Source organism: Siniperca chuatsi, linkage group LG19, assembly GCF_020085105.1.
Source record: "Siniperca chuatsi isolate FFG_IHB_CAS linkage group LG19, ASM2008510v1, whole genome shotgun sequence".
NCBI lineage: Eukaryota > Metazoa > Chordata > Actinopteri > Centrarchiformes > Sinipercidae > Siniperca > Siniperca chuatsi.
This window is the reverse complement of record NC_058060.1, coordinates 19,181,402-19,203,252: the sequence shown is the minus strand read 5'-3', so window position 1 is coordinate 19,203,252 and position 21,851 is coordinate 19,181,402. Positions and strand designations below refer to the sequence as shown.

The 21,851-nt window shown below is 40.8% G+C and overlaps 1 protein-coding gene across 2 annotated transcripts in view; it reads left to right on the top strand.

The window, feature by feature from the left end:
* tmem108 (transmembrane protein 108) overlaps positions 1 to 21,851 on the top strand; it is a 50,454-nt gene that overhangs the window by 25,223 nt on the left and 3,380 nt on the right. For both annotated transcript variants that reach the window (XM_044175934.1, XM_044175935.1), the window contains exons 2-4: positions 4,713 to 4,796; positions 17,531 to 18,838; positions 20,060 to 20,211. In XM_044175934.1, coding sequence (XP_044031869.1) covers positions 4,757 to 4,796; positions 17,531 to 18,838; positions 20,060 to 20,211 — 1,500 coding nt within the window. In that variant the 5' untranslated portion in view covers positions 4,713 to 4,756. The remainder of the gene's footprint in view (positions 1 to 4,712; positions 4,797 to 17,530; positions 18,839 to 20,059; positions 20,212 to 21,851) is intronic.

Here is a 21,851-nt window from a genome sequence, read left to right as displayed (position 1 = left end):
TATTCCTGTGGCTGGTAGCCACAGAGAGATGAAGTGATTTATTTCATTGTGACGTCTCGGGTGACCTTGGCTTTGGCCTCTAGTCTGCGCCCCCTTCAGACACACTATTCAGAGCTTTAGTCTGGGACCAGGGCCTCACAGCAGGACCGCAAAACACAAAGCCTGTAACAAGTAGACAAGTAGATTGATACTGGGTTTCTCACTCTGTCTATGGTGAGTGGGAATGTCTATAATTCTCCTTTTTTTCCCAATTCTGCTTGAGCCCTGAAATGTCCTTGTGAATGAATTTGAATATAATGTACTATTAGGGTTGCCATGGTGATGGCTGCCGTCTATGTGCATGTCAGTTGCCATGCAATTTTTTTCCCCCTCTCCAGTAGGAAGCTAGGCTGCTAGTGCTACGCTGACAGAAGAAAAGCTGTGTCGGTATCATGCCGTGAATCTGTGAATCCTTCTATTATTGTTGAAGTCAGTGTTGATCTCTGGTGTATGTTGTATGCAATGAAAGGTTCCATTTCATTTAAGAGTAATCATTTTTAATTATGCTTTCTACTTTCCTTTTTTGGGGGGGTGGAGGCAGAGTGGATTTTAAATTTTTCCCCATTTTCTTACCAGTACTTCAGTCATTTTTACTGCCAACGCAATTGTTGGCTTGGAGAGGGTGTCTTCTCAGATACACATGAATTTGCCTTCTTTTAACTTTCCAGCGAGAAAGTTCATAACTGCATTAACACATGCCCACACATACAGAGTTCCTCACCTCAGGGGTCAGACTGAAAACAGCACTTCATTACATGTTCTTTCAGGTACCGGTGAGACAATAAAATATAATCCTGAAAGTCTGGTTTGAGTAATACATACAGTTTGAACGTTTATCAGATGCCAAAACAATGCAGGTAAACAGAATAATTACACTGTTTTCTCTTATAAAGTTATCTATCAAGAATGTGCTCTTGCACGTATTTGATTAGCCACCAGAGTGAGCCGAAGAAAGAAAGCTCTTTGTGTGCTGGCACCCCTGCTGCGTCAACACAGTGGTCTCATTGCAATGAATGAGGGGGCTGCATTTTGTAATGTAGTGGTAATGTCTGTGTGAACAGACTTACTCCGCCTTCATGTATGGCAGTCAACACAGTAGGAATCCCTGGTGCAGAAACAAGGACACGAACCTTCACTAGCTTCCCATCTGCAAACAAGTCCGAGGTACTGGAATTGAATACAGGTTTCTGCGTTGGTGTTAAGCTTTGCAGCAACAAAACTGTCAGCAGTTTCCAGTGAACCTCTCCTCCTGTCTGGGGTTTTGGCAGTGCCGCGACCCTGACTGTCATCCCGTATTATCTTTAACCTGCACGTGTGTGCAGAGCTGAACTATGATTCAGCTCCTCAGCAGGAGGCCTGAGCAGCCTGTCTTTTGTCCATGCAGCTTGTCCTCCTTTCTCAACAAAAACCTTTCTCTGTGATAACAGGCATTAAATGAAACGCTCCGTGTCACTGACCTTACTCTCCCCCACCCACCTTCCCCTAGCCTCACCCCTAGTCCCCTGCAAATTAAAGAGCGTATCTATGAGCCTGCATTGGCCTGGCAGCGCTGATGAGGTGTAATCACCACGGTGAGGCTCAGCTGTTCTCTTCGCACCCTGCCATTGAGCTCATCAGGCCAGGAACATGACGCTTAAAAAAAGCACAGGGAAGGAGTAGAGCTTCAAGGGTACGGAGTTGCTATCACTGCAGCATTATGGTGTTGCTATGAGTGGATGCAAGGAGGGGTTTGGGACAGTAGCAGCTAGTGTAATTTCTTCAGATGTGAATTAAGCTGGGAAAAACTCATTTTCTGTGGCTACTACTGTATTCTTGCAGCTTCATCTCTTTTGCAATTACTCGCACTATATTACGACTGAGCCTACGCCATTATAGTCAAAGCTGTGAGTTAAGAGCGGCGCAGCAGCGAGCATCTGTTTTCATTTTCTAAACACTTTGAACAAGAACAATATTGTGTGCATCTGTCATCTAAAAGTGTGCCTTGATAGCCAATTTAGTTGATTATTTTACATTATTATTTTCATTAATTTTATTCTTTATTTCTCTGTTGTAATAGGAGAGGGGAGCAAGGAGGAGAAATATAGAGAAGTGTTTTTATCAGTTTACAATGCCGTGCCCATTATTTCGTGCCTTTGATTTTCCCTTGTTAAGAGGCAAACACACCAGAAGTGTGTTGGCATTAGTCATTCAGAAGATAGATAGATAGATAGATAGATAGATAGATAGATAGATACTCTTAATGGCCCCTCAACAAAACTAATATACAAATCTTGATTGTTGAGTAACGTTACAATTTCTATGTTTATTTTTCTGTTAACAACCAGTTTAGTTCAAGGCTTGCAAAACTTGATAGACAACATCCAGGCAAACACAAACCAGTGTTGTGACTGAATGTTAACCTCCTGTAGCTACTGTTGTATATAAATATTAACATTCAAACAAAAGTATCACATTTAATATCAGGCTGCTCAACAGTTTCTTCTTCATGTTTGTGTATGAGCTGTTACTTCCACCTTTTTGTTTACTGTGATATAATGCTGTGCTTGTTATTTCATGCTTTAGATTTTCCCTTGTTAAGATTTAAACACACCAAAAGTAAATTAAAATCTCCTGCCATGTTTTTGTGTTGTGCAGTTGTCATTAGTCATCGTTAGATGCCAGATGGCTAGCCTGTTTAGTAGATAGCAGGTACTCTTAATGTTCCCTCAAAAAAACTAAAATATAAATCATGATTGTTTAGTAATGTTACAATTTATTATATGTTTATTTTTCTATTAGCTGCCTTTTTTGATAACTAGGCTAGCTGACACAAACAAATGCTGTAACGTTAGCTGAGTAGATGTTAGCTACTGTTGTGTATAGCTTGTGCATTATATGTGTATTATTATTATTATTATTATTATGTGCATTATTGTTCAACACTTACATCATTGTTTACTTAACAGTTTTTAAAAATCCCAATTTTTAAATTTGTCATAACTAACAAAATCGTAATGCAACTGAGCCTGTTATTTGATGCTTTAATTTTCTCTTGTTAAGGTGCAAATTCTGCTTCAACATGTCTTGCTATGTTTTTGTTTTGTGCAGTTTCCATTACTCATAAGCAAACGATAGAGAGATATTACATGTTTATTTTTCAATTAGCAAGTTATATTGTTAACAAGGCTAACACAACTTGCTAGACAACATCCAATCAATGCTACTGCTGAATGGACCTAGTTATTGTTGTATGTAAATATACATTTTAGCACATTTAATATCAGTTATGTTGCTCAACAGTTTTCTTCCTCGTGCTTCTGCATGTTCAGCTGTTACTTCCACCCTTACTCAACAAAGTTTTCAAAAATCTCAAAATACTCTGGGCTCGCATATTTCAGATTTATAGGTCCACATAGTTTACAAGCATTAAAATGTTGCCACAATGACAGCAATATGAACAGGATGACTCAGATGTAGTGTGTTGCCTCCTCTCGGTCTCCAGAGCGAGGTTGCATTTATGAGAAATAAAGCCTCATGAAAGGATCAGTACCCTACTACCCTGTGCTTTTGTTGTCTGTCCCTCTCATCTCACACGTCTCCCACAGAAATACAGGTTGCCTGCAACCAGACCCCTCGTCCTGGGGGGCGCAAATCCAATTTCACATGTCACACTCACAAGAGATTATTCATGCAGGGTGAAAGGTGCTCAGGTGTGTGTGTGTGTGTGTGTGTGTGTGTGTGTGTGTGTTTCATGTTCTTATATCCCGGTGGGGACTTTAACCTGAATGCACACTAACCCATGGGGACTTAATTTTTGTCTCAATTTTTGTCACCACGGGTAGAGACTGCTTTTTGAGGGTTAAGACTTGGTTTTAGGGTACAGGTTACAATTAGGTTAAGGTTAGGGTAAGGGTTGAGGTTAGGCACTTAGTTGTGATGGTTAAGGTTAGGGTAAGGGGCTCGGGAAAAGCACATGACTGTTCCCCACGGGGATAGTGAAATAAACGTTTATGTGAGAGTGGTCAAATACACTTATTTAGAAGTATGTGTATTTGTGTGGATTGTGCGGGTGAGTGATGTGGGCACGTGTCTTGCCCAAGGGCATTTCAACAAAGGGAGGTAAACATATTCGCACACACACGCACTCACTCCTCTAGGGGTGAAAGAAGATGTGTGTGTGTGTGTGGCCTTTCATTTAACATTTTAAGGCCATCAGTGAGTCATTCTCCTAAAGAGCACCCTTGGGTACTTGTCTCTCTGACACACATGCAGTGGCTGTCTCAGAACAAGGCTTACTGGTCAATGTTTAATGCTCCTTAATTGGTTTTACTGACCAGCACAGCCTGCAGGATGCCAATGCTGATTTGAAGCCTAGCAGCTGAGGCTGACCACCACTGCTGTCCTACCTGGCCTTTTATTGTGAAATGTTTGTTAGGTGTAATTCATATTATCCGCTGTGAGAGGTGTAACTGTTGTCATTACAAGGATTAAATTGTCAAGGTTAATCCACACAATCTTGTCTGCAATCCCTTCTTCCTCTTCTTTGTCCACTCTACTTAAACCTGCCCAGACATAATCACAGTATATCACACTGATACTTGACCATGACTTGATTGTGATTTTGATACCTGAGCACTGAGTTTCATCTTACCTCTCGGTCTTTTTTTTGCTGTCTCTTCTCTTTCTCTCACTAGAGAACCATGAGCACTGTGGAGGAGGAGCCGGATCACATGATACCATGAAGACAAGCCTGCAGGTCCTGCGCTGCCAGCTGCTGAGTGAGTAGACCCAGTAGGCATCAACAGGGTGTCCTTCCAGTGGGCATTGTATATGCAAAGTCAAAATCGAAAATAACTTGAACACAAATACCATGTACATTTTTTATTGGTATAATAACCAAAACTGAAAAATCAGTTTCCCGGAATAATTTAAAATTTTAGCAAAAAGGCTTATTCACTGTCTTGCAGGGTGTTCAATGAGAAGATTGATGCCACTCTCATATCTGTCTGTTAAATATGCCGGTAAATATATAAAGCCACGACATACTTTGCATAGTTTAGCATAAAGACTGGAAGCAGGGGGAAATTAGCCAGCTAACCACATAAAAAACCCTGCCTGCTAGCATCTCTAAAGCTCATTAACTAACACATTATATGACATATAGCATATAGCTAAAAGTTAAAACCATAACTTTAATTTTACACTTCGCTTTTTGTACAGATTAAACAAACAAGCTATAACGTGTTATAGCGCTATATACGCTAAGCTAAGCTAACCGTATACTGACTGTAGTGTCATATTTATGGACAGACATGAGAGTTGTGTCCATCTTCTCATCTAACTCCCAGCAAGAAAGCAAAGCGTATTTCCCAATCTGTCAAACTTGTCCATTAATGATGCTTTTTCTAACCACAAGTCTTGCTACATTCTCTTGGTGGCCCATCATGTGTGAATTAAAAAGAAATCCTTTATTGCTGGAGACTGCCTTCAGGGAATCTCAAATTGTAGGTACATCAGATACTGTACATACAATGCTGTATCCCCTTGTTATAGTTTGAGTCTGTGCTGCTTTAAATTCAGAGGACAGGATCAAGGCTGTGAGAGTGGATGTACGAAGCTCTGGCAGGCTAGAGCATAATGTCACATGAATATGGAACTTGGGAGTCAGACTGGGACCCACCAGGCTCCTGGACGGTTAGCTAAACAGGCTGATGATATCTGGTATGCACCCCCAAGCTCCACCTCAGGGCAGCAGAGCCAAAGGCTGTCTCTGACAAATCTGCCTCAATCCCTCAGAAGTAATAAAGTTGGACTGGACTGCTGTGAGTGAAGTGCTTTAAGCTGTAGCGAGGTTACTTTGCAGTGGTTTATTAATCTAAAAAGGGGAATTCTGAGTTGAAGCTGCGGACTAGCTTTGTGTAGAGTTTATATTAAGACCATATTTTAGAGTCTTTGGTTTTGTTCAGGTAGGTCCAGTCTTTGAAAGCCTAGCGCTCACTTTTGCTTTGCTTTCAGCTGGAGATCCTCGGGCACATTACACTTCCATCAGGGTTGCCTTTTTAAAGTGTGCAGAGCTGAAAGGCCCACCTGAGATCTCTGTCTATGAGCAGTACAGAGACATTTCTCATTTCTCTCTCTGGACCAGCCATCTGCAGAAGACAGATGTGCGTTAACATCCGTAGGCTGCAGGCAAGAGAAGAGATGCTACAGATAGAAGAGAACTAAGATGGATGATCGCACATCATGACAGGCATCAGAGCAGGAAGAGAGGAACTCTGGTGCTGTTTTGTGTTCTTCTGTCTTCTGCCTTATCTGTCAGTGCTCCCTATGTACTTGTGATGACACAATACACCTGAAACAATGGAGAGAACGTACTTGTTTCTAGCAGATTAGGTTTTGTCTGGCAGCTCGGTCTTCAAAGCAAAGCAAAAATGTGTTGTGAAGTCAGCTCCTTTATATATAAATAAATAAATAGTAACTTGAAAGACCAGTTAATGTGAAGTGTAAATTATTATACTGACTTTGTCTTGTCTTGTATGATTAAAGTTTGTGGTCTTTTTAAAGCTGCCAACAACAGTACAATGTACAGTACAATACATGTTGACATTCTCTGTAAGGGGAAAACATTGGCTGTGACTTTAATGGAGGTTTATAACTGCAGGCCTGCAATTCAGTGTTCTCCCCAGATTCCAGACAACTTCCTGTTTAACCTTACTCCTTCCTGTTAGATCCTTTGCCGCTGTCACAGTCGCTGTAGCTAAGTCATTATCCAAGTAAACAGCACAAAGACTCTTTGTTGTGCTTGTTTTCGCATTCTCCCTCCGCCGGATTCTCAGATAAACACGTCTCTGTTCAAAGTTGCTGTAACCTGACAAACAATTAGTGGAGCATTCAAACAGGAAGCCATTATCCTGTTACGAAAGCTTGCCCTCTTATCTCAGGGCTCACATCTGTAGTTCCCGCCCCGCTCCGCCTCTCCACCACTCCGCCCATGCAGTCCTCCTCCCCCAGGATGGGTTCCAGCGGTCCACAGGACGTGCCCTATCTGTTTCCTCCCATGGGACAGACACTCTCCCCAGAATGGGAGACGAACACACCCAGGAGCAAACCAAAGGAATTTGTCTGTTTGTGCTACTGCGAAGATGACACTCTATTTATATGTCCAGGACATATACGTCTTTACATGAGGATGACTTCCATAAGGATCTGTCTTTGTGAAGTTTGTCATCAAAGCACTGTTGAATAAAGAAACTTGGTATTCTTAATTGAGAAAGGCTACATTCATGAAAGATGAGTGCGCTCCTACAACATCGAACAGGAAGGAAAAGCATTTTCCTTTTAGGGTGAAATGGATGGCGAGACATGTTACCACCTGACTCATCCAGTTTTTAAAGATTGCACTGCATTTTAACATTTGTTTTTTTTTCTTTACAACCTAACTGTTGATAACAACAAATACTGTCACTGAAAAGTCAGTGACAGGAGGAAGAGGAGGATGAGAAGCAGTTGTAGTAGTAAGAACAGTGCCTACGCATACGTTTACTGGGGGTCAAGCTCCATCAATGGTGGAATGTAACTAAATACTGCACTTGAGTACAATTTTGAGGTACTTGTACTTGAGTATTTTCATTTTATGCTACTTTATACTTCTACTCCACTACATTTCAGACACAAATATTGTACTTTTTACTCCACTACATTTATTTGATAACTTTAGTTGCTAGTTACTTTGCAGATTCAGATTATTAATACATGGCCACCCACCGGGAGCAATTTGGGGTTCAGTGTCTTGCCCAAGGACACTTCACATGTGGACAGGAGGTGGTGTGAATTGAACCGTACATGTTGATGCTTTTAGTAGTACTATTAGTTGTATTAATGGTGGTAGTTGTAGTATAATGGTACTTTAGTTGTACTGCTAGTCGTGGTAATAGTTGTAGAAGTGCAGTGGGTCCATTGAAGTGAGTCAGGGCCGATAGCGCTCTGTCCAGGCGTGATAATCCAATCTTACCAGCAGTTAGTCAGACAGCTCTCCAGTCGGCCTGCTGATAAAGGGCTTTGTCTGCCTGAAGTTGATGGATCTGATCTGTTTCTGTGGCTCGCTCTGACGGCACGTCAAAGCTTAAAATTAAAGGCTCGGACTACCTTCAACAAAACTCCCCATTTAAGGCTTATGATTACTTTGATTTGGGTCTGTCAACCTTTATCCTCAAAAGTGAGATATGAGTACATTTTGTTTTAGATAGCAGAGCCGTGGTGTGTGTGTGTGCCGGTATGATGTGATGAAGGCTCATTGGTATTCTGATGAGCACTGTAGATAAAGCCTTCTCCATTTGCCCTGAGGGATTTGGGGGGAATCCCATGGAGGTTTGTCTGCGGAGTGGTTGTGATTAGCATAAACAAGGCTAAATGTGATCCATGGAGGGCCGGCTGGGTGTTGAGGAGGACATCCTTAATTATTGGTTATGGTTCATTGCCCTGGGGCTTCGAAACTAGCAGTTATGCGTGTTTATCCCATTAGATAATGAGGTGGACGTACAGGGATTCCCTTTAGTTCTTGTACATTGACATTTTATTCAGAACAACTTACAATGAGTGTGTAGGCAGAGGGTCTGTGTCTTGCTCAAGGGCATGTTGACATGGCTGTTGACAGACACATACTGTTTATATTTATTATTCAAACACCTTCAGTCTAGTTTCATAGGTCAGGCACATCCTAAAAAACCTTCACAGGTGCTGGAAAACTGAAGGTATAAACAGACAAAAGTTTGTAATATATTTTTAAAAAAGAAGTGTTTTGATCACATAGCGGTCTTCATCAGGCTTTGTCAGATACCATACCATTTTGATCAGGACCGTAGCTACAGGCACACTGAGGTCATAGCCTCTGCATTTTTCTGGGAATTTAACATTCTTCATTCTTCTTCATTCATACTTTTAGGCTGGCAAAAAATTTCAAATACAAATGATGTAGTAATTCTCTACCAGAATTTTATTCCTGGTTGTGGGGAGAGGTCTTTGAAACATTTAGGGCTTCATGCTGAAATAAAATTAGCAGAAACTACAAATTAACAGTTAACTGAAAAAATTATAAATGAAAAATCTAAAAAAAAAAAAAAAAATTTTTAATTTGGAATTTTGGTATCTTGAGGGCAGCAATTACTGAATTGCTTTATTAAATCTATTTGGAGAAATTAATAGTAATAGATAGCACTGAGACCCCTGAAAATGTTACCAAAATTGTCCATAAATCAAGATACTTCCACGATGATGTAACTTTTTGGAACAAGACTTGCTTTGCTTCTGCGTGGGGAGTGTGAACTTAAAAGATGCAAATCAAAACTTAAACATTTCTGCTATTGTTTAAAGATTAGATTTTAGGGATGATGATACCCTTTCCACTAGCAAATCATGACAGCAGTAGTTCACAATAAGTGTTTGATATGCTGTTAGGTTGTCTTGTAAAATAATGTACTGTAAGTACAGTTTCGAAATGAATCATTCCAGTTCATCTTCCATTTTATCTAATTTGTAAAAGTACAGATGATCCAGGTTGTTACTGTACTGTTGGTTGTTTTTTTCATCCCATGACTTGGCCATGGACATTACCCCCTAAAACAACTACAATCAAACATTAAATCCTATTTATTTTCTTTACTATTTAGTTTAACAGTGCACATTCATAAACATTAACAAACAACGGTACATATGCCAGAAATAAGTAAAAGGATATTTTTTTTGTCCTTGGACAAATGTTACACCCTATTGTCAGGTATTTAATCTTAATACAGGTTTTATCATTGTGTTGCAGTTTCATTCATTTAAACATTGAATCTTGTTGGATGTATGCATTTTGTTCCCTATACATACAGTTCTCCGTCATGCTGCCTGATCAGGGAGATGACAGAGCAGTAACACTTCAGAAGTACAGCCTGACGAGCCTTGAAGATGGATGATTTTGCAGCTCCTATTTTTGGCTTCCTGTAGAGCCTCCAATTCGAATAGTGCCACTGTCGGCTGCCCACTGATGATGCGACACAACCAGCTCGGCTCCAACACTTGCTTCATAGGCAGATTGTCACTGTACATTCGAGCCACATTGTTCTCCATTGCACAAAGAATGAGGTGACCCCTGGAAAAAAAGATAAATACACCACCCTCCACGGCAAGTAGGACCCCCCCCGCGTGCGATTGATCATGCAGCCAGGCTAGTGCATAAGCACTGATAGCCTGCATACCGCACACTAAGTGCTCCAGTATGATTGATTAGGCTGGAAGACTCATGATGCATGTGCCTGAACGATATTGTTCTTCTGGAATGGAGTCTTAGCTCATGAGTGGGTCCATGGCAAAAATGTAATGCAGAATTTCATCAGCCAGAGTAAATGTTTTTTTTTATTTCACCAATGTAACTTTAGATTCAGTGACAGCCACTCTGGCCTCTGTCCCCTGACATTGAGTCTAATAATGAATGATTTGTGGGACAAAGCCTGAATTGGATCAGTGCACAGGATCCTGCTTTGCAACATGATTTATTGATGTCCCTGATGGCATCAATGGAGGGCTTCAACGAATGTCACCAGCTTCCTATGCATTCAAAAGAGCCCTAATTCAGCAGGTTTCCTGCATAAATTGCTCCTCCCTCCATACATCCTGAGCGTAGTTAATGGAAAACAGGTTGACACCATTAGTCAAATAAATGGGGGCATAATCTCACACAAATTATACCTGGGTGTTGTTTGTCTCCGTGATATTAGCATGTGCTATTCTGAGATAATGAGCTGGGTGATATAGATAGTGAGGGCAACAGGTTGGTGTGAGTGATAACAGTGTAAGCTGTGTGTCGCCCTCCAGGCCTATAAAGCACATAGTAGAAGGACAAGTAGAATGACCTTTAATTCAATGTCACCATTGAAATTTAACACACCGATTTAGCTGTTTTGTCTTCTTGTGAGCAAAGATTCACAGAATTCTTGTTGTTTGCCTCCTCTCTTGCGTCATCACTACTGACTACCACTGACTTTTTTTGTGGGTGTTTTTTGTGCTTGTGAGAAAATATTATGTCAGGCCATAAACAGCTAACAGGCACAATGGTGAAAAAATCTTGCTGAGTAGACGAGTGTTGAGCACGACAAATTATTTATAAAAGTGCCTCCTATATTCTCCTATCTCTCACACCTTATGTTTCCTTTGAATGTCCTTGGTCCTTGGTCTATGTGCCTAATCCCACCTTTTTGCTTTTGTCCATGTCTTATCACTGATGAAACACCCACACATCTCCCTCTCTTACTCCCCTCGACACCTCAGGCCTCCTCTTTGCACATTTTCCCACCCCGTCCAACCTCGCTATTCTTCCCCTTTTCTATCCAATTTTCCCATGTTCTTCCCAGTGCTCCAACTCAATAATGGACGTTCATAAACCTCAATTCACTTCTCTGGCCTTTTCAATCATTTCTCTAGTTAATTCACTCGCAGTGCCTGCTTCTCCGCTGCATGTCTTTTTGGAGGCAGGGCCGGGCTCTCTGTCTGCCCATGTGCAACACAGTGCATGTGTAAAAACACATGGATACACATATAATCCCTACACACACAGAAATTCAGCAATATAACATATACTGTATAGGTCAAAATAGACGGATTTCTTGTTTACAAACAATCAAGGATGCACACAGCACAGGGGTGGAAAACACGTTGCCACAATGTCATGATAGTTTAAAGGTGCAATGTGTAAGAATATTAACTTAAAACATTCAAAAATTAACTTACATTATCAACAGAATGTGAAGAAATAACAGTTTTGACGTTATGTCAAAGACGTCTATGTATTGTGTTGCAGAGATATCTACTGAAGTTAGCATGCTAACCAGCTAGCCTTGGCCCATCCTATCTCGTAATACCACTTTATATCTCAAGACACGATAGTCCGATAGTATACCTCAGGCCTCCCCCCTGTAGTCTCTGCTGGGAGATGTGTGCGAGCAGCGAGCAGCAAGTTCACTACGTTACACAAGTTGTCTTGGCTTCTTTAGTGTAATAAATAAACAAAATAAACTCACATCTCAGTGTCAAGAATCGTAATATTCTTACACCTTTTTTCCTCATTAAACAGAAAAATATAACCGTACACCTTCTGAATTCAAGTTTCTCTCTTTTATGGAACTACAATCAGCTTAATTGCCATGTTAACTCAACTTAAAATACCTTCAACAAAAAAAAAACTCACCAAAACTGTCTTGGTTAGTCTTTCCACTGTTCCAACAATCACCAACTCTGGTTTGGTCTAAATAAACCCTTAATTCACCGAGTTAGATGTGAAAATATTCTGGCTCCTCACTGCCTCTCTGATACCCGACCTCCCTCTCACTCCTCTCCCGCTTGATGCCTCTCCTGTCTCTATGTCTTCGTCGTCCCTGGAGTCAGAGTCCTGGCCAGAGCCTTGGTACTGTCATCAAACTGGCCTCTGTTGGTCTCGGAGGCTGGGTTTGGTCCCGGTCCAGCCGTGTGCACTGTGATTAGCAGTTAGAGGGTATCAGGAGAGGATGTAGAGATAGTCCTGACACGCTCCTTTCTCGCCTGTAAGCAAAGAAGGTCACACCAAACTCCATTCACAATTCTCTGAATTTAAAGTTCCCTTGCTTCTCAGCACACTTTTTTTTTTGAGTCCTGTTCAGAGCCACTGTAAATCACCTCAGTACTGTATCCCCTGTCGTCAGACTGGCCGCCGTCGGTCTGTGCTGTTCATTTTTAGCGTTGTTTGCTCACTTTATCTAGCTGGCTAACTCTTTGTTTCCAAAGCTGAACACAAATAGTCACACAAATAAAGCGACTTGCTGGAAACCAGTAAAATTACTGTTTAGAGGTAAATTTGTCGTCTTTTTTTACCACATGCCACACTTTGATTGATATGTCGGTTCTAGCTAGCTAACATATGCACACACATTCCAATGAGAAATGCAGCTACTAGCAGTAACAACACTAACCCAAACTACATAAACTTAGCTCTCCAGCACAGTGTATTGGGAAATTAACTGAGTATCCCAAACCATTAACATGCAGCGTAGGTTAAAATCACAAATGATTCCCTCACACATCTAACATTAGCATTTTTTTTTTAAAGTAATGTTAGCATATATTGAATTACTGCTGCGTGCCTGCTATCCTGTTGTATTTGTAACGTTAGCATGTATGAAAATTCGGCAGTTTCTTCATCGATTTCCACAGTTTGGGATTTTTTTTTCCTCTGAAAAATTAAGTGTAACACTGTGATACATTTTTCATCCCAAACCACCAGTCTGCCAGCTCTATCAGCTGTCACCGAATCACACATTGAAACTGTAAACACAGATCAAAATGATTACCAAAGCATTGATCACAGAGCCTGACAAATGTTCATGCAATCCATTAAACAGCAGTTATAGTGCGCGCTGTCTTACCTTCATTTTTAGATTTTGTCCAAAAGCTATTTTGCGCTCTGAGCTGACAGGGAGGTTTCTTTCTTGGGATATTGAACGTTTTCCACCCATTTCTTTTTGCGATTTATGCTGTTTAAGGCACTAAAACAACTCCTCATGTTGATCTCCTCATAAGCTCTGAGTCGCTGGAAACCTGTGTATTGCCTTATTATAATGACACTTAATGAGATTCCTACTAAAATCAAACAAGGACTCTCACTCACAAACTCTAAACTAATAATAAATCTCAGAACTCAGCACAGCGTCTAATACAGAATCTAAAGGCCAGTGTTATCCTCACTGTGTATTCAGCACTAATGAATATATGGGCAGTCAGATCTCTGAGTGCAAGCTTACTTAAAAAACAGATTCTCCCATTTAACATTTTAGATGCGACCTTTAATAAAATATGATTTTTTTGACTAAACTGCAAAGTCCCAAATGAATATCAATCTCCATGTTGGTTACAGATCAGGGTGAAACCACACGTTTTATGCTAAGTTTCTGATCACCCGAACAAATCAGAAGAATGTGTTCCTGTTTGTGTGTGCCAGAACATTGAGTTTGCCCATTTCTGATTTGCCCATTTCTTTGTAAACGGAGTCTGGGTGTTGTGTTTTCTTCAGTAGAAGCAGAGTGTAGGGTTGCCAGGTTGTGACAGCAATGTTTGTGTACTGATTGAAGGTATGACTCAGGCTAGACCACAGCATTGTTAACAGCCTTGCTCTTAATTGGCCTTTTTTTTTTCATTGAAAAACACAATTATTACTCTACCTTGCTGGCAGCTATAAGGCTCTACATTACACAGAGTCATGTGCGGTACCTTTCCTATCTTAAAAATTATTATGTTATATATTATACCTGTGATTTTGTCTTAATAATCCTTTTATTTATTATTCAGATGTTGTCTTTTGTCTTGTCTCCCTTTCTTCTTCTGTTTTTGTTCATGCACCTTCTTCAGTAAAGAATAATTTGTGAAATGTAATTTCTTTTCTTCTAAATCTGTCATAATGTGACCACTATTCATATTACCAATGATCAACAGTAGCTCAAATACTCAAGCTTTGATAGGTTGGGTTTGTCTGTGTTCCATTTCCTTGCCTAAAGGATCATCTTAGGAAAGACGAGCAGTCATAAATCAAGGATAGCCATGTGTGTTATCTCTTCAGATATGAGTCTGGAGTGGGCTCCGTGGATTAGAGACGTGACAGGCTTGGTTAATGGAAGACAGGGCCTGGACCCTCTATCCTGGTAGTCTGTGTGATTGAGTATGGAGGAATATGATTAATGATTCAGAGGCTGAGTTTAAATAGTCAGTGCTTTGGGGTTCTACTGTGGTGTATTTTAAATCCTCTAGTGAACAAAGAAGAAAGAGGATGGAGAAGCTTTCTATGGCAACAAAATTTGAGATTACTGATATTGCTTGGGCTGTTAGTTTTATAAAAATCATCATTTTCTAAAATATTCTGTGTCTTTCTACCCATTTTCTCTCTACACGTTCAACAGATTTCTTTTCTCACCTCTTCTCCCATCTCCTTCTCCTCTGCCCCTCTTGGAAATGAAAACTGGGTTTCCATAGTTACTGAGGGGAGCACCATAGTTAAACGATGGCCACGACATCTAGGTCACATTGATGGCTTTAGACTGTGTGTTTTCTATGACTCTTGCTTTTTGGGGGTTTTTTGAATGGTAAAACAATGCAGTCTTAATCACTACTCCTCCATAATTCTCTCCCTGCAAAGACCTCTTTTGCAGAGACCCCATGAATACCCACCTGTGCACGTCCATATATTTAAAATTTTTATTTGTCTATTTCATGTCAGTGCCCTTTTTTCCCCCTTTGATACAAGCAAGATCAATCCCATCAAGGCCATCTTATTAGCCAAGCTAAATTTGTGTGGTAGAGTTGGGCCAAATTACAAAAAAAATGTCTAAGATTTTTTTTTTACAATATACAGTTGGATTCAAAATGATTCAACCCCTTAATCTGAAAGACATTCTAGTGATGTGAATACAACTTGAATGAAAACATGTCAACTAAGGCCTTGGTAAACAGTCAAAGAAAGTTTAATAATACCTATTTGAGTGATTTTTGAGAACATGATGTTGAGCTTACCAAAGATAACTCCAATTTTCTCCAACAAAGGCCCATAAGCAAAATGATTCGATTATGACCTTTATCACCTCAAATAAACGTTTCCAGCAGTTAGTCACAAGCTTCTGACACCTCTCTTTTGGGGTTTTAGCCCATTCCTCATGTGCAGAAGCTTCCAGCTCACTAATATTCTTTGGTTTTCTTGCTGCCACTGCTTTCTTTAAGTCCACCAAAGATTTTCAATGGGATTCAAGACTGGTGATATTCTACATTTTTCTTATTGTCAACAAATCCCATGAAAAGAGCAAAACCAACAGTGAATTGATCCAACTAAGAAGTCTGTGCATCCAAAGCCTGATAAATCTTATTCCTCTGTGCCATAGAGCCCCATTGTTGTCCCAGAAAATATTAAAAACACATTATTGAGCCACACTGTTGCACTGGGTGACATGTTCCATTATTAACATGATCACACACACTGTAGTTTAATTTTAGTTACTCCCACATTGTCCTGCAGCCATAAACACTCATTAGCAAACCAAATATGTATGACTCCACAGCTGAAAATAGTCTCCAATAAATGCACTTCTTTCTTCCTGTTTGAGTAAAGTTTGCTAAAAAACTACAATGCCCAGCTGTTATAGGAAATTACTGAGCCTTTTTAATTGACATCTTCAGTAGGTATGAATGGCCTTGGGGCTGAGTGCCACAGGCAGGTTTGAGTCGGAAAGTGTTGAGGGACAACCTAACACATTGCTGTTTTTGGCCTTTCATGGGATTTGTTGAAAATCAGAAAAACATAGAATATTGCCAACTTCATCCTTTAAGCAACAGATCAATAATGGTTTAAATTAATATAAAATACAAACGTGTCAAAATAACCTTTCAACTAGTAGTATTCTCACACTGTCTTTAGTTTAGCATCCTGTGGCAAAAACATGCTACGTAACCTCATTCAGACAGGAATTTAGATTATGTTAGCTTTGTGTTAGTGCGTGTTCTGTTCTCAGATGAATGCATAGAAACCGCCCGGTGGGAGCTCCGCTAATGTGTCACATTAGCTGTGTTTAACAGTGTCAATAAGGGACAGACGGGAGGGGGCAGAGGGGAAATTAATAACTCTTACTAAGTCTTTGCACATTCCTCCCTCTATGACTTTTTTTGCTGTCTGGATAACATAATAGGACCAATATTCCCCACAGGCACCTGCTAATGACTTGTCACTACACAGCCTCCTTATGGGATTGAGCTCGACAAAGTGAATCTATCAGGCTCTCTGAGATGGTTTTAGCATATTAAGTGACAATTTCACTGCCGGCAAATGCATTTTTACTTGTAAATTTGTTTCCGAAAATGTATTTATTCAGTCTACCGACATGTTATTGGCAGCACTGGATCTTAATAACAAAGACACCTTATTTCAAAGTCTAATCCTATTTGACTTGCATAAAAGAAGACAAGATTTAAGATTTTTAAGATTGAATATTATACACTAAATTACCCTTTTTCAATGTTATCTGAAGATTAGAATCAAATAATTGCTTGTTATTTTATTACCTCAGTAAAGAGTGAGCTCTTTAAGCATTTCTGCAGAGTAACAAAGCAGCTTTGTTTGAACGCTCTGTCTGAAGACGGAGACATCCTCCCAGCCCTGGCTGTTACCTTTATACATGCATGGGTACACACACAGTGGAACTAGTGAATAATGCAGTTAATAAAGCAATCAACTAGTTAAACTAGGTGAGTGACAAACACAGCGGTTCAGTAGATTAAAGGCTGAGGAGCATAATGAATGCAAGGCAAGGCTACATGTCTCTCGTGAACACCTGAGCAGTCAATTTCAGCTGCCAGGCTGGACTATCATGTAGCTTTGCATTAAGATCCTTGAGAGAAATGAGGTTTAGACACACAGACATATTCTACATGCTACGTGCTAATCATCAGCTTTCTCTCTCTTTCTCTGTAGGTGTTCTAGCATTCCTAGCACTGCCAGTAGGACTGGTGTCATCAGCACAGGAGCTGTACCTCAGCCAGACATCCCAGGACTCTGTCTCCATGGCAGCCGCCCACAGCAGTCCCCTGTCTACCCCCAAACCTCCCCCCCTGCACTGGCATCAGGAAGGCTCCAGTAGCGGAGAATGGTCATCTAAAGGAGGTACTCAACCTCCCTCAAACATCATCCTCCCTGCAGTCGCCCTCCATCCTTTGGCCTTGCTTCACACAACCCAAACTTCCAGCCTGGCTCATGACGACCCCACCATTCACGACACAAAGACTGTCACCCTAAACACTGTGAGCACTGAAAGTCATGTGAATCAACCCCTGGAGCCAAGCTCTGATATTGTAAACCAAGGCCACATCAGGATACCTCAAGTCCGTAACCCAGTTACTGTCAGCACTAACCAGGCCATCAGCAGCAGCTCTAAATCTCCCAGCACAGCGGTCCCAAATATAGATGTGGAAACTACTGCCAGAGGGGCTCCAAACCCCCTGGCTCTTATGTCCAGCTCTGGATCAGACAGAGGAGATACACTCACTGAACACCACATAAAGCCTCAGAAGTTGAGTGTGGAAGAACCCACCAACCCCAGCTGGCAGTTTGTTCCAGATCTTGAGCACTCCTCCCTGACCTCCCTTTCCTCTTCATCAATGGATACTGACCCCACACTAGGCCTGAAACTCAGGGAGTATGCTCTGGGTGCCTCAGAACTGACCGCACACCACGCCATCACCCTGAGGGAGGTGCATGGAGTGAACGAGCCCCCCACTGCTCAACTGGGGATAGACCCCAAGGAAGGGTCTGTCACTCCAGTCGGGAGCCCACCAGAGAATCTAGCTTCCACCATGTCCACTCCAGCCCTGTTCACTGAGCCCAGCTTCAACACACAGAATTCAACAATCATCCCAAACAACCACACTGCACCCAACGAGACCACCACTGAGGAGGGTCGTGGTCAGGTTGTTCAAGGTAACGGCACAGACAATGCCCCTCTGGGACCCTGGATAGGGAATGTAACTGCATATGGAGGGCTGGTCTCTAACAGCAGCTCAGTCGAGGAGGCGTCTGCTCAGGGGAACAGCTCAGAGCTCCCTTCCACAGCTAGTAGGAACTTCCTGAACAGGCAGGTGCCTGCCACTACCCAGGACCCCTGGACACCTGGCAACAGCTCAGGCCCCACCGTTGACTCCCCGCTGTCCCGCATGACCATCTGCTTGAGCAGGATGGACATTGTGTGGATCGTGCTGGCCATCAGTGTGCCTGTGTCCTCGTGTTGTAAGTAATGTCAGAGCAGCTTGAAAAAAGTACAATTAATGACTGTAAATAGTGTCAGATTACTTTAGAGCTTGGCCGACTTTGACTTAAAACCTACGTTACTATCATAAAAAAAAAAAATCTATTTAAAGGAATAGTTCTGCATTTTAAGTAATTGGCTTATTTGGTTTATTGCCGAAAATCAGATGAAAAAAATTTATACCACTTTCATGTTTGTACAGTAATTATGAAGCTACAGCCAGCAGCACTTTAGCTTTGCTTAGCAGAAAATCTGGAAACAGGGGGAAACAACTAGCCGAAGGCTACAAAATCCAGGAACCCAGCCAAGAAATAGACCAGCACATAACCCGCAATAAAATCACAACTTGTCATTTTTATACTTTGGTGTAAGGATTAAACAAACAGATTACAAACAAGGTGTTAATTAGTCAGCTGTGCTGGTAGGCAGATTTTGTTACCTTTGGACAGAGCCAGGCTAGCTGTTTCACCTTGTTCCTTTTATGCTAAGCTAATTGGCTGCTTGCTGTAGCTTCACATTTAACAGACAGATATGTGTTATCAATCTTCTCATCTAACTTTGGAAAGAAAGTAAAGTATTTCCCAAAATGTCAAACTATTCCTTTAAGGAAAGAAGGCGTTATTTTGTAATAAAATGTTGTGGTTTATTCATTTCATACCCTCACTTTTCTTCAACTTTCCTGGTTTTCACTTTCTTCAGTATATGATCTCCCTCATTTTTAAGAATGCCTTTTGACAGCCCCCAGACACCCTTCAGGGCCTGATCTTGTTGCATTAAATTGGAGAGAGTGCAATAGCATAATAACAGCAAGGGAGGGAGAGTTTCCTTCTTAGAGCAGTAGAGTTGCACCTTAGGCAAAACACATTTTTTTGCATTTTGGTCTGTTGGAGATGGAGAAAAAAGGATTTCTTCCCCTTTGAAAATAAATTATTTTCTTTTATGATTCCTGAAAATTTGTTACTGAAAGACTGACAGCTTTATTATTTTAGATAGCTCAAGGCTGACCACCAGTAACCATTTCATACAGTATTTTAGGGTGGATATTTCCTTTCAACCACAATTTCCTCGTTGTTGTTGTGATACATGACAGCCTCTAGCTGAGCAGCGGCTAGTGTGGGCACTTTCAGAGGTTATTTGAAGCAGCAGCTCTTCCAGTCTTTGTCCTAACCCTCATTTTCCTTTCCTTTCTCTGCCTGCTCCAGCTGTGCTTTTGACGGTGTGCTGCATGCGGAGGAAGAAGAAGTCGTCAAGTCAGGAGAACAACCTCAGCTACTGGAACAACGCCATCACCATGGACTACTTCAGCAGACATGCTGTGGAGCTGCCCAGAGAGATACACACTCTGGAGAGTGAGGTACAAACTACTGGCACACTGACTCTATTAGTGTACAGCACTGCACACAGAGGTGGAGGGACATTTACTTGATGTTTCACTACCAGTCAGCAGAATGGTTTGAAAACAACAAAGAGGATCCATGTCCAATCTCTCTTGTCAGCAAGCCTCGAGGCCTGCTGAAGTGCACTTGAGCATGACACTGTGATTTACAGGGATGCTATTTGGAACAAGCAAAGAGGGAATTTCCCTGCAGGGGATCTATTAAGATTACTTGTTAGTTGTTTTTTCACATCTAGTAAATGGATTTCAAAGTATTATCTTATCAGTATACTGGTATACCAGTAAACTGTTATTATAAATGCATACTTTTGGCTTTAAAATCCTTGGCAGGGGATAATATTGTTGAATTCTAAAATATGGCAAAACTTGTTTATTCAATTTAATTTAATTTACAAGTACAGTTTCCAAACCTTAGACATGAACATTGCTGCAGCTACCAATTACGACACTGAGGTCGTAATATTTCTGGGAATTTGAAGGGTGACATGAAGATGTGTTTACATTAAATGATTACACACATAGTACACAGTTGGATTTTTAAGGTAGATTTCTTCAGACTACATATTTTAAAATTCGACAGATTTTAGGGATTTAGTATTTTCCGCCAGAATTACATATCAGGCAGCATAGACAAGGCTTTAAAATAACATTTAGACCATAATGTAACGTGACAGAAATTACAGAAAATATAATTGAGCAGTTACATGTCAATTATACATCAGTTTGTCAAGAATATTCTGCTGAGGGTGTTTTAGATACAGCTTTCAAATACAGGAGATATATGTATTGTGCACTTAATGCCATCATATAATTGACAGTATTTTTAAGTGTTTGTCATGCTGTATATTGTTGTGATTTTTGAGACTGTGCTGAGACATATTTAATACAACCTATAGTTAGATCACAGAAAATTTGGCCTCATAAAGAAGTTCTTTAATATCATGTTGGTTTGAAAACACATATAAATCTTTTGAGCTGCTAATTGTCTGTTTTTGTAGTTGAGAGTGTTAATATGCTGCCACAGAGCTTTTTTTTTGTCTATCCCCTGTATATTTCTGCCAATTTTTAGATGATATTTGGTCTCTGTTAAAATGAGAAAAATAACAAGATAAGATTTGGATCAGTGCATCAGTTTTTGTAAGATCTGAGTTTTTAGTGCATTACAGCGCTATCTGGTGGAAATCATAGTATATAACAATGATATATTTTTTTCCAAGTTAGTACTACTGTATATCTAAGATAAGCCTTTATTAAGAATGTTTATCTTATCTGCGATCTACCGCCACTTCTTTCCCATATCATTTTGATTGTACATTGCTTTGTTCTGTTTGCATGTTTTTGTCACCTTCTCTCCAGTGACCATTTCATTGTGTGTCTCTTTTATTCTTCTTCCGTTGTTCAATTTGCATTCCTCTGCACGCCTGTGGGGGCATCAGGAGAGGGAAGCTAAGGTTGGATCATGTGTGGGATGCCCCTGGTGACGCCGCTGGTGACACCCAGGTGTTGTTTTCCCCTGCTTTACCTGCCTCTGTAGAGAAGCAGCCTCATAGCTTCCCCGGTGCTATAGGTAAATGACAGTGCTCTGGGAGAAATGATCA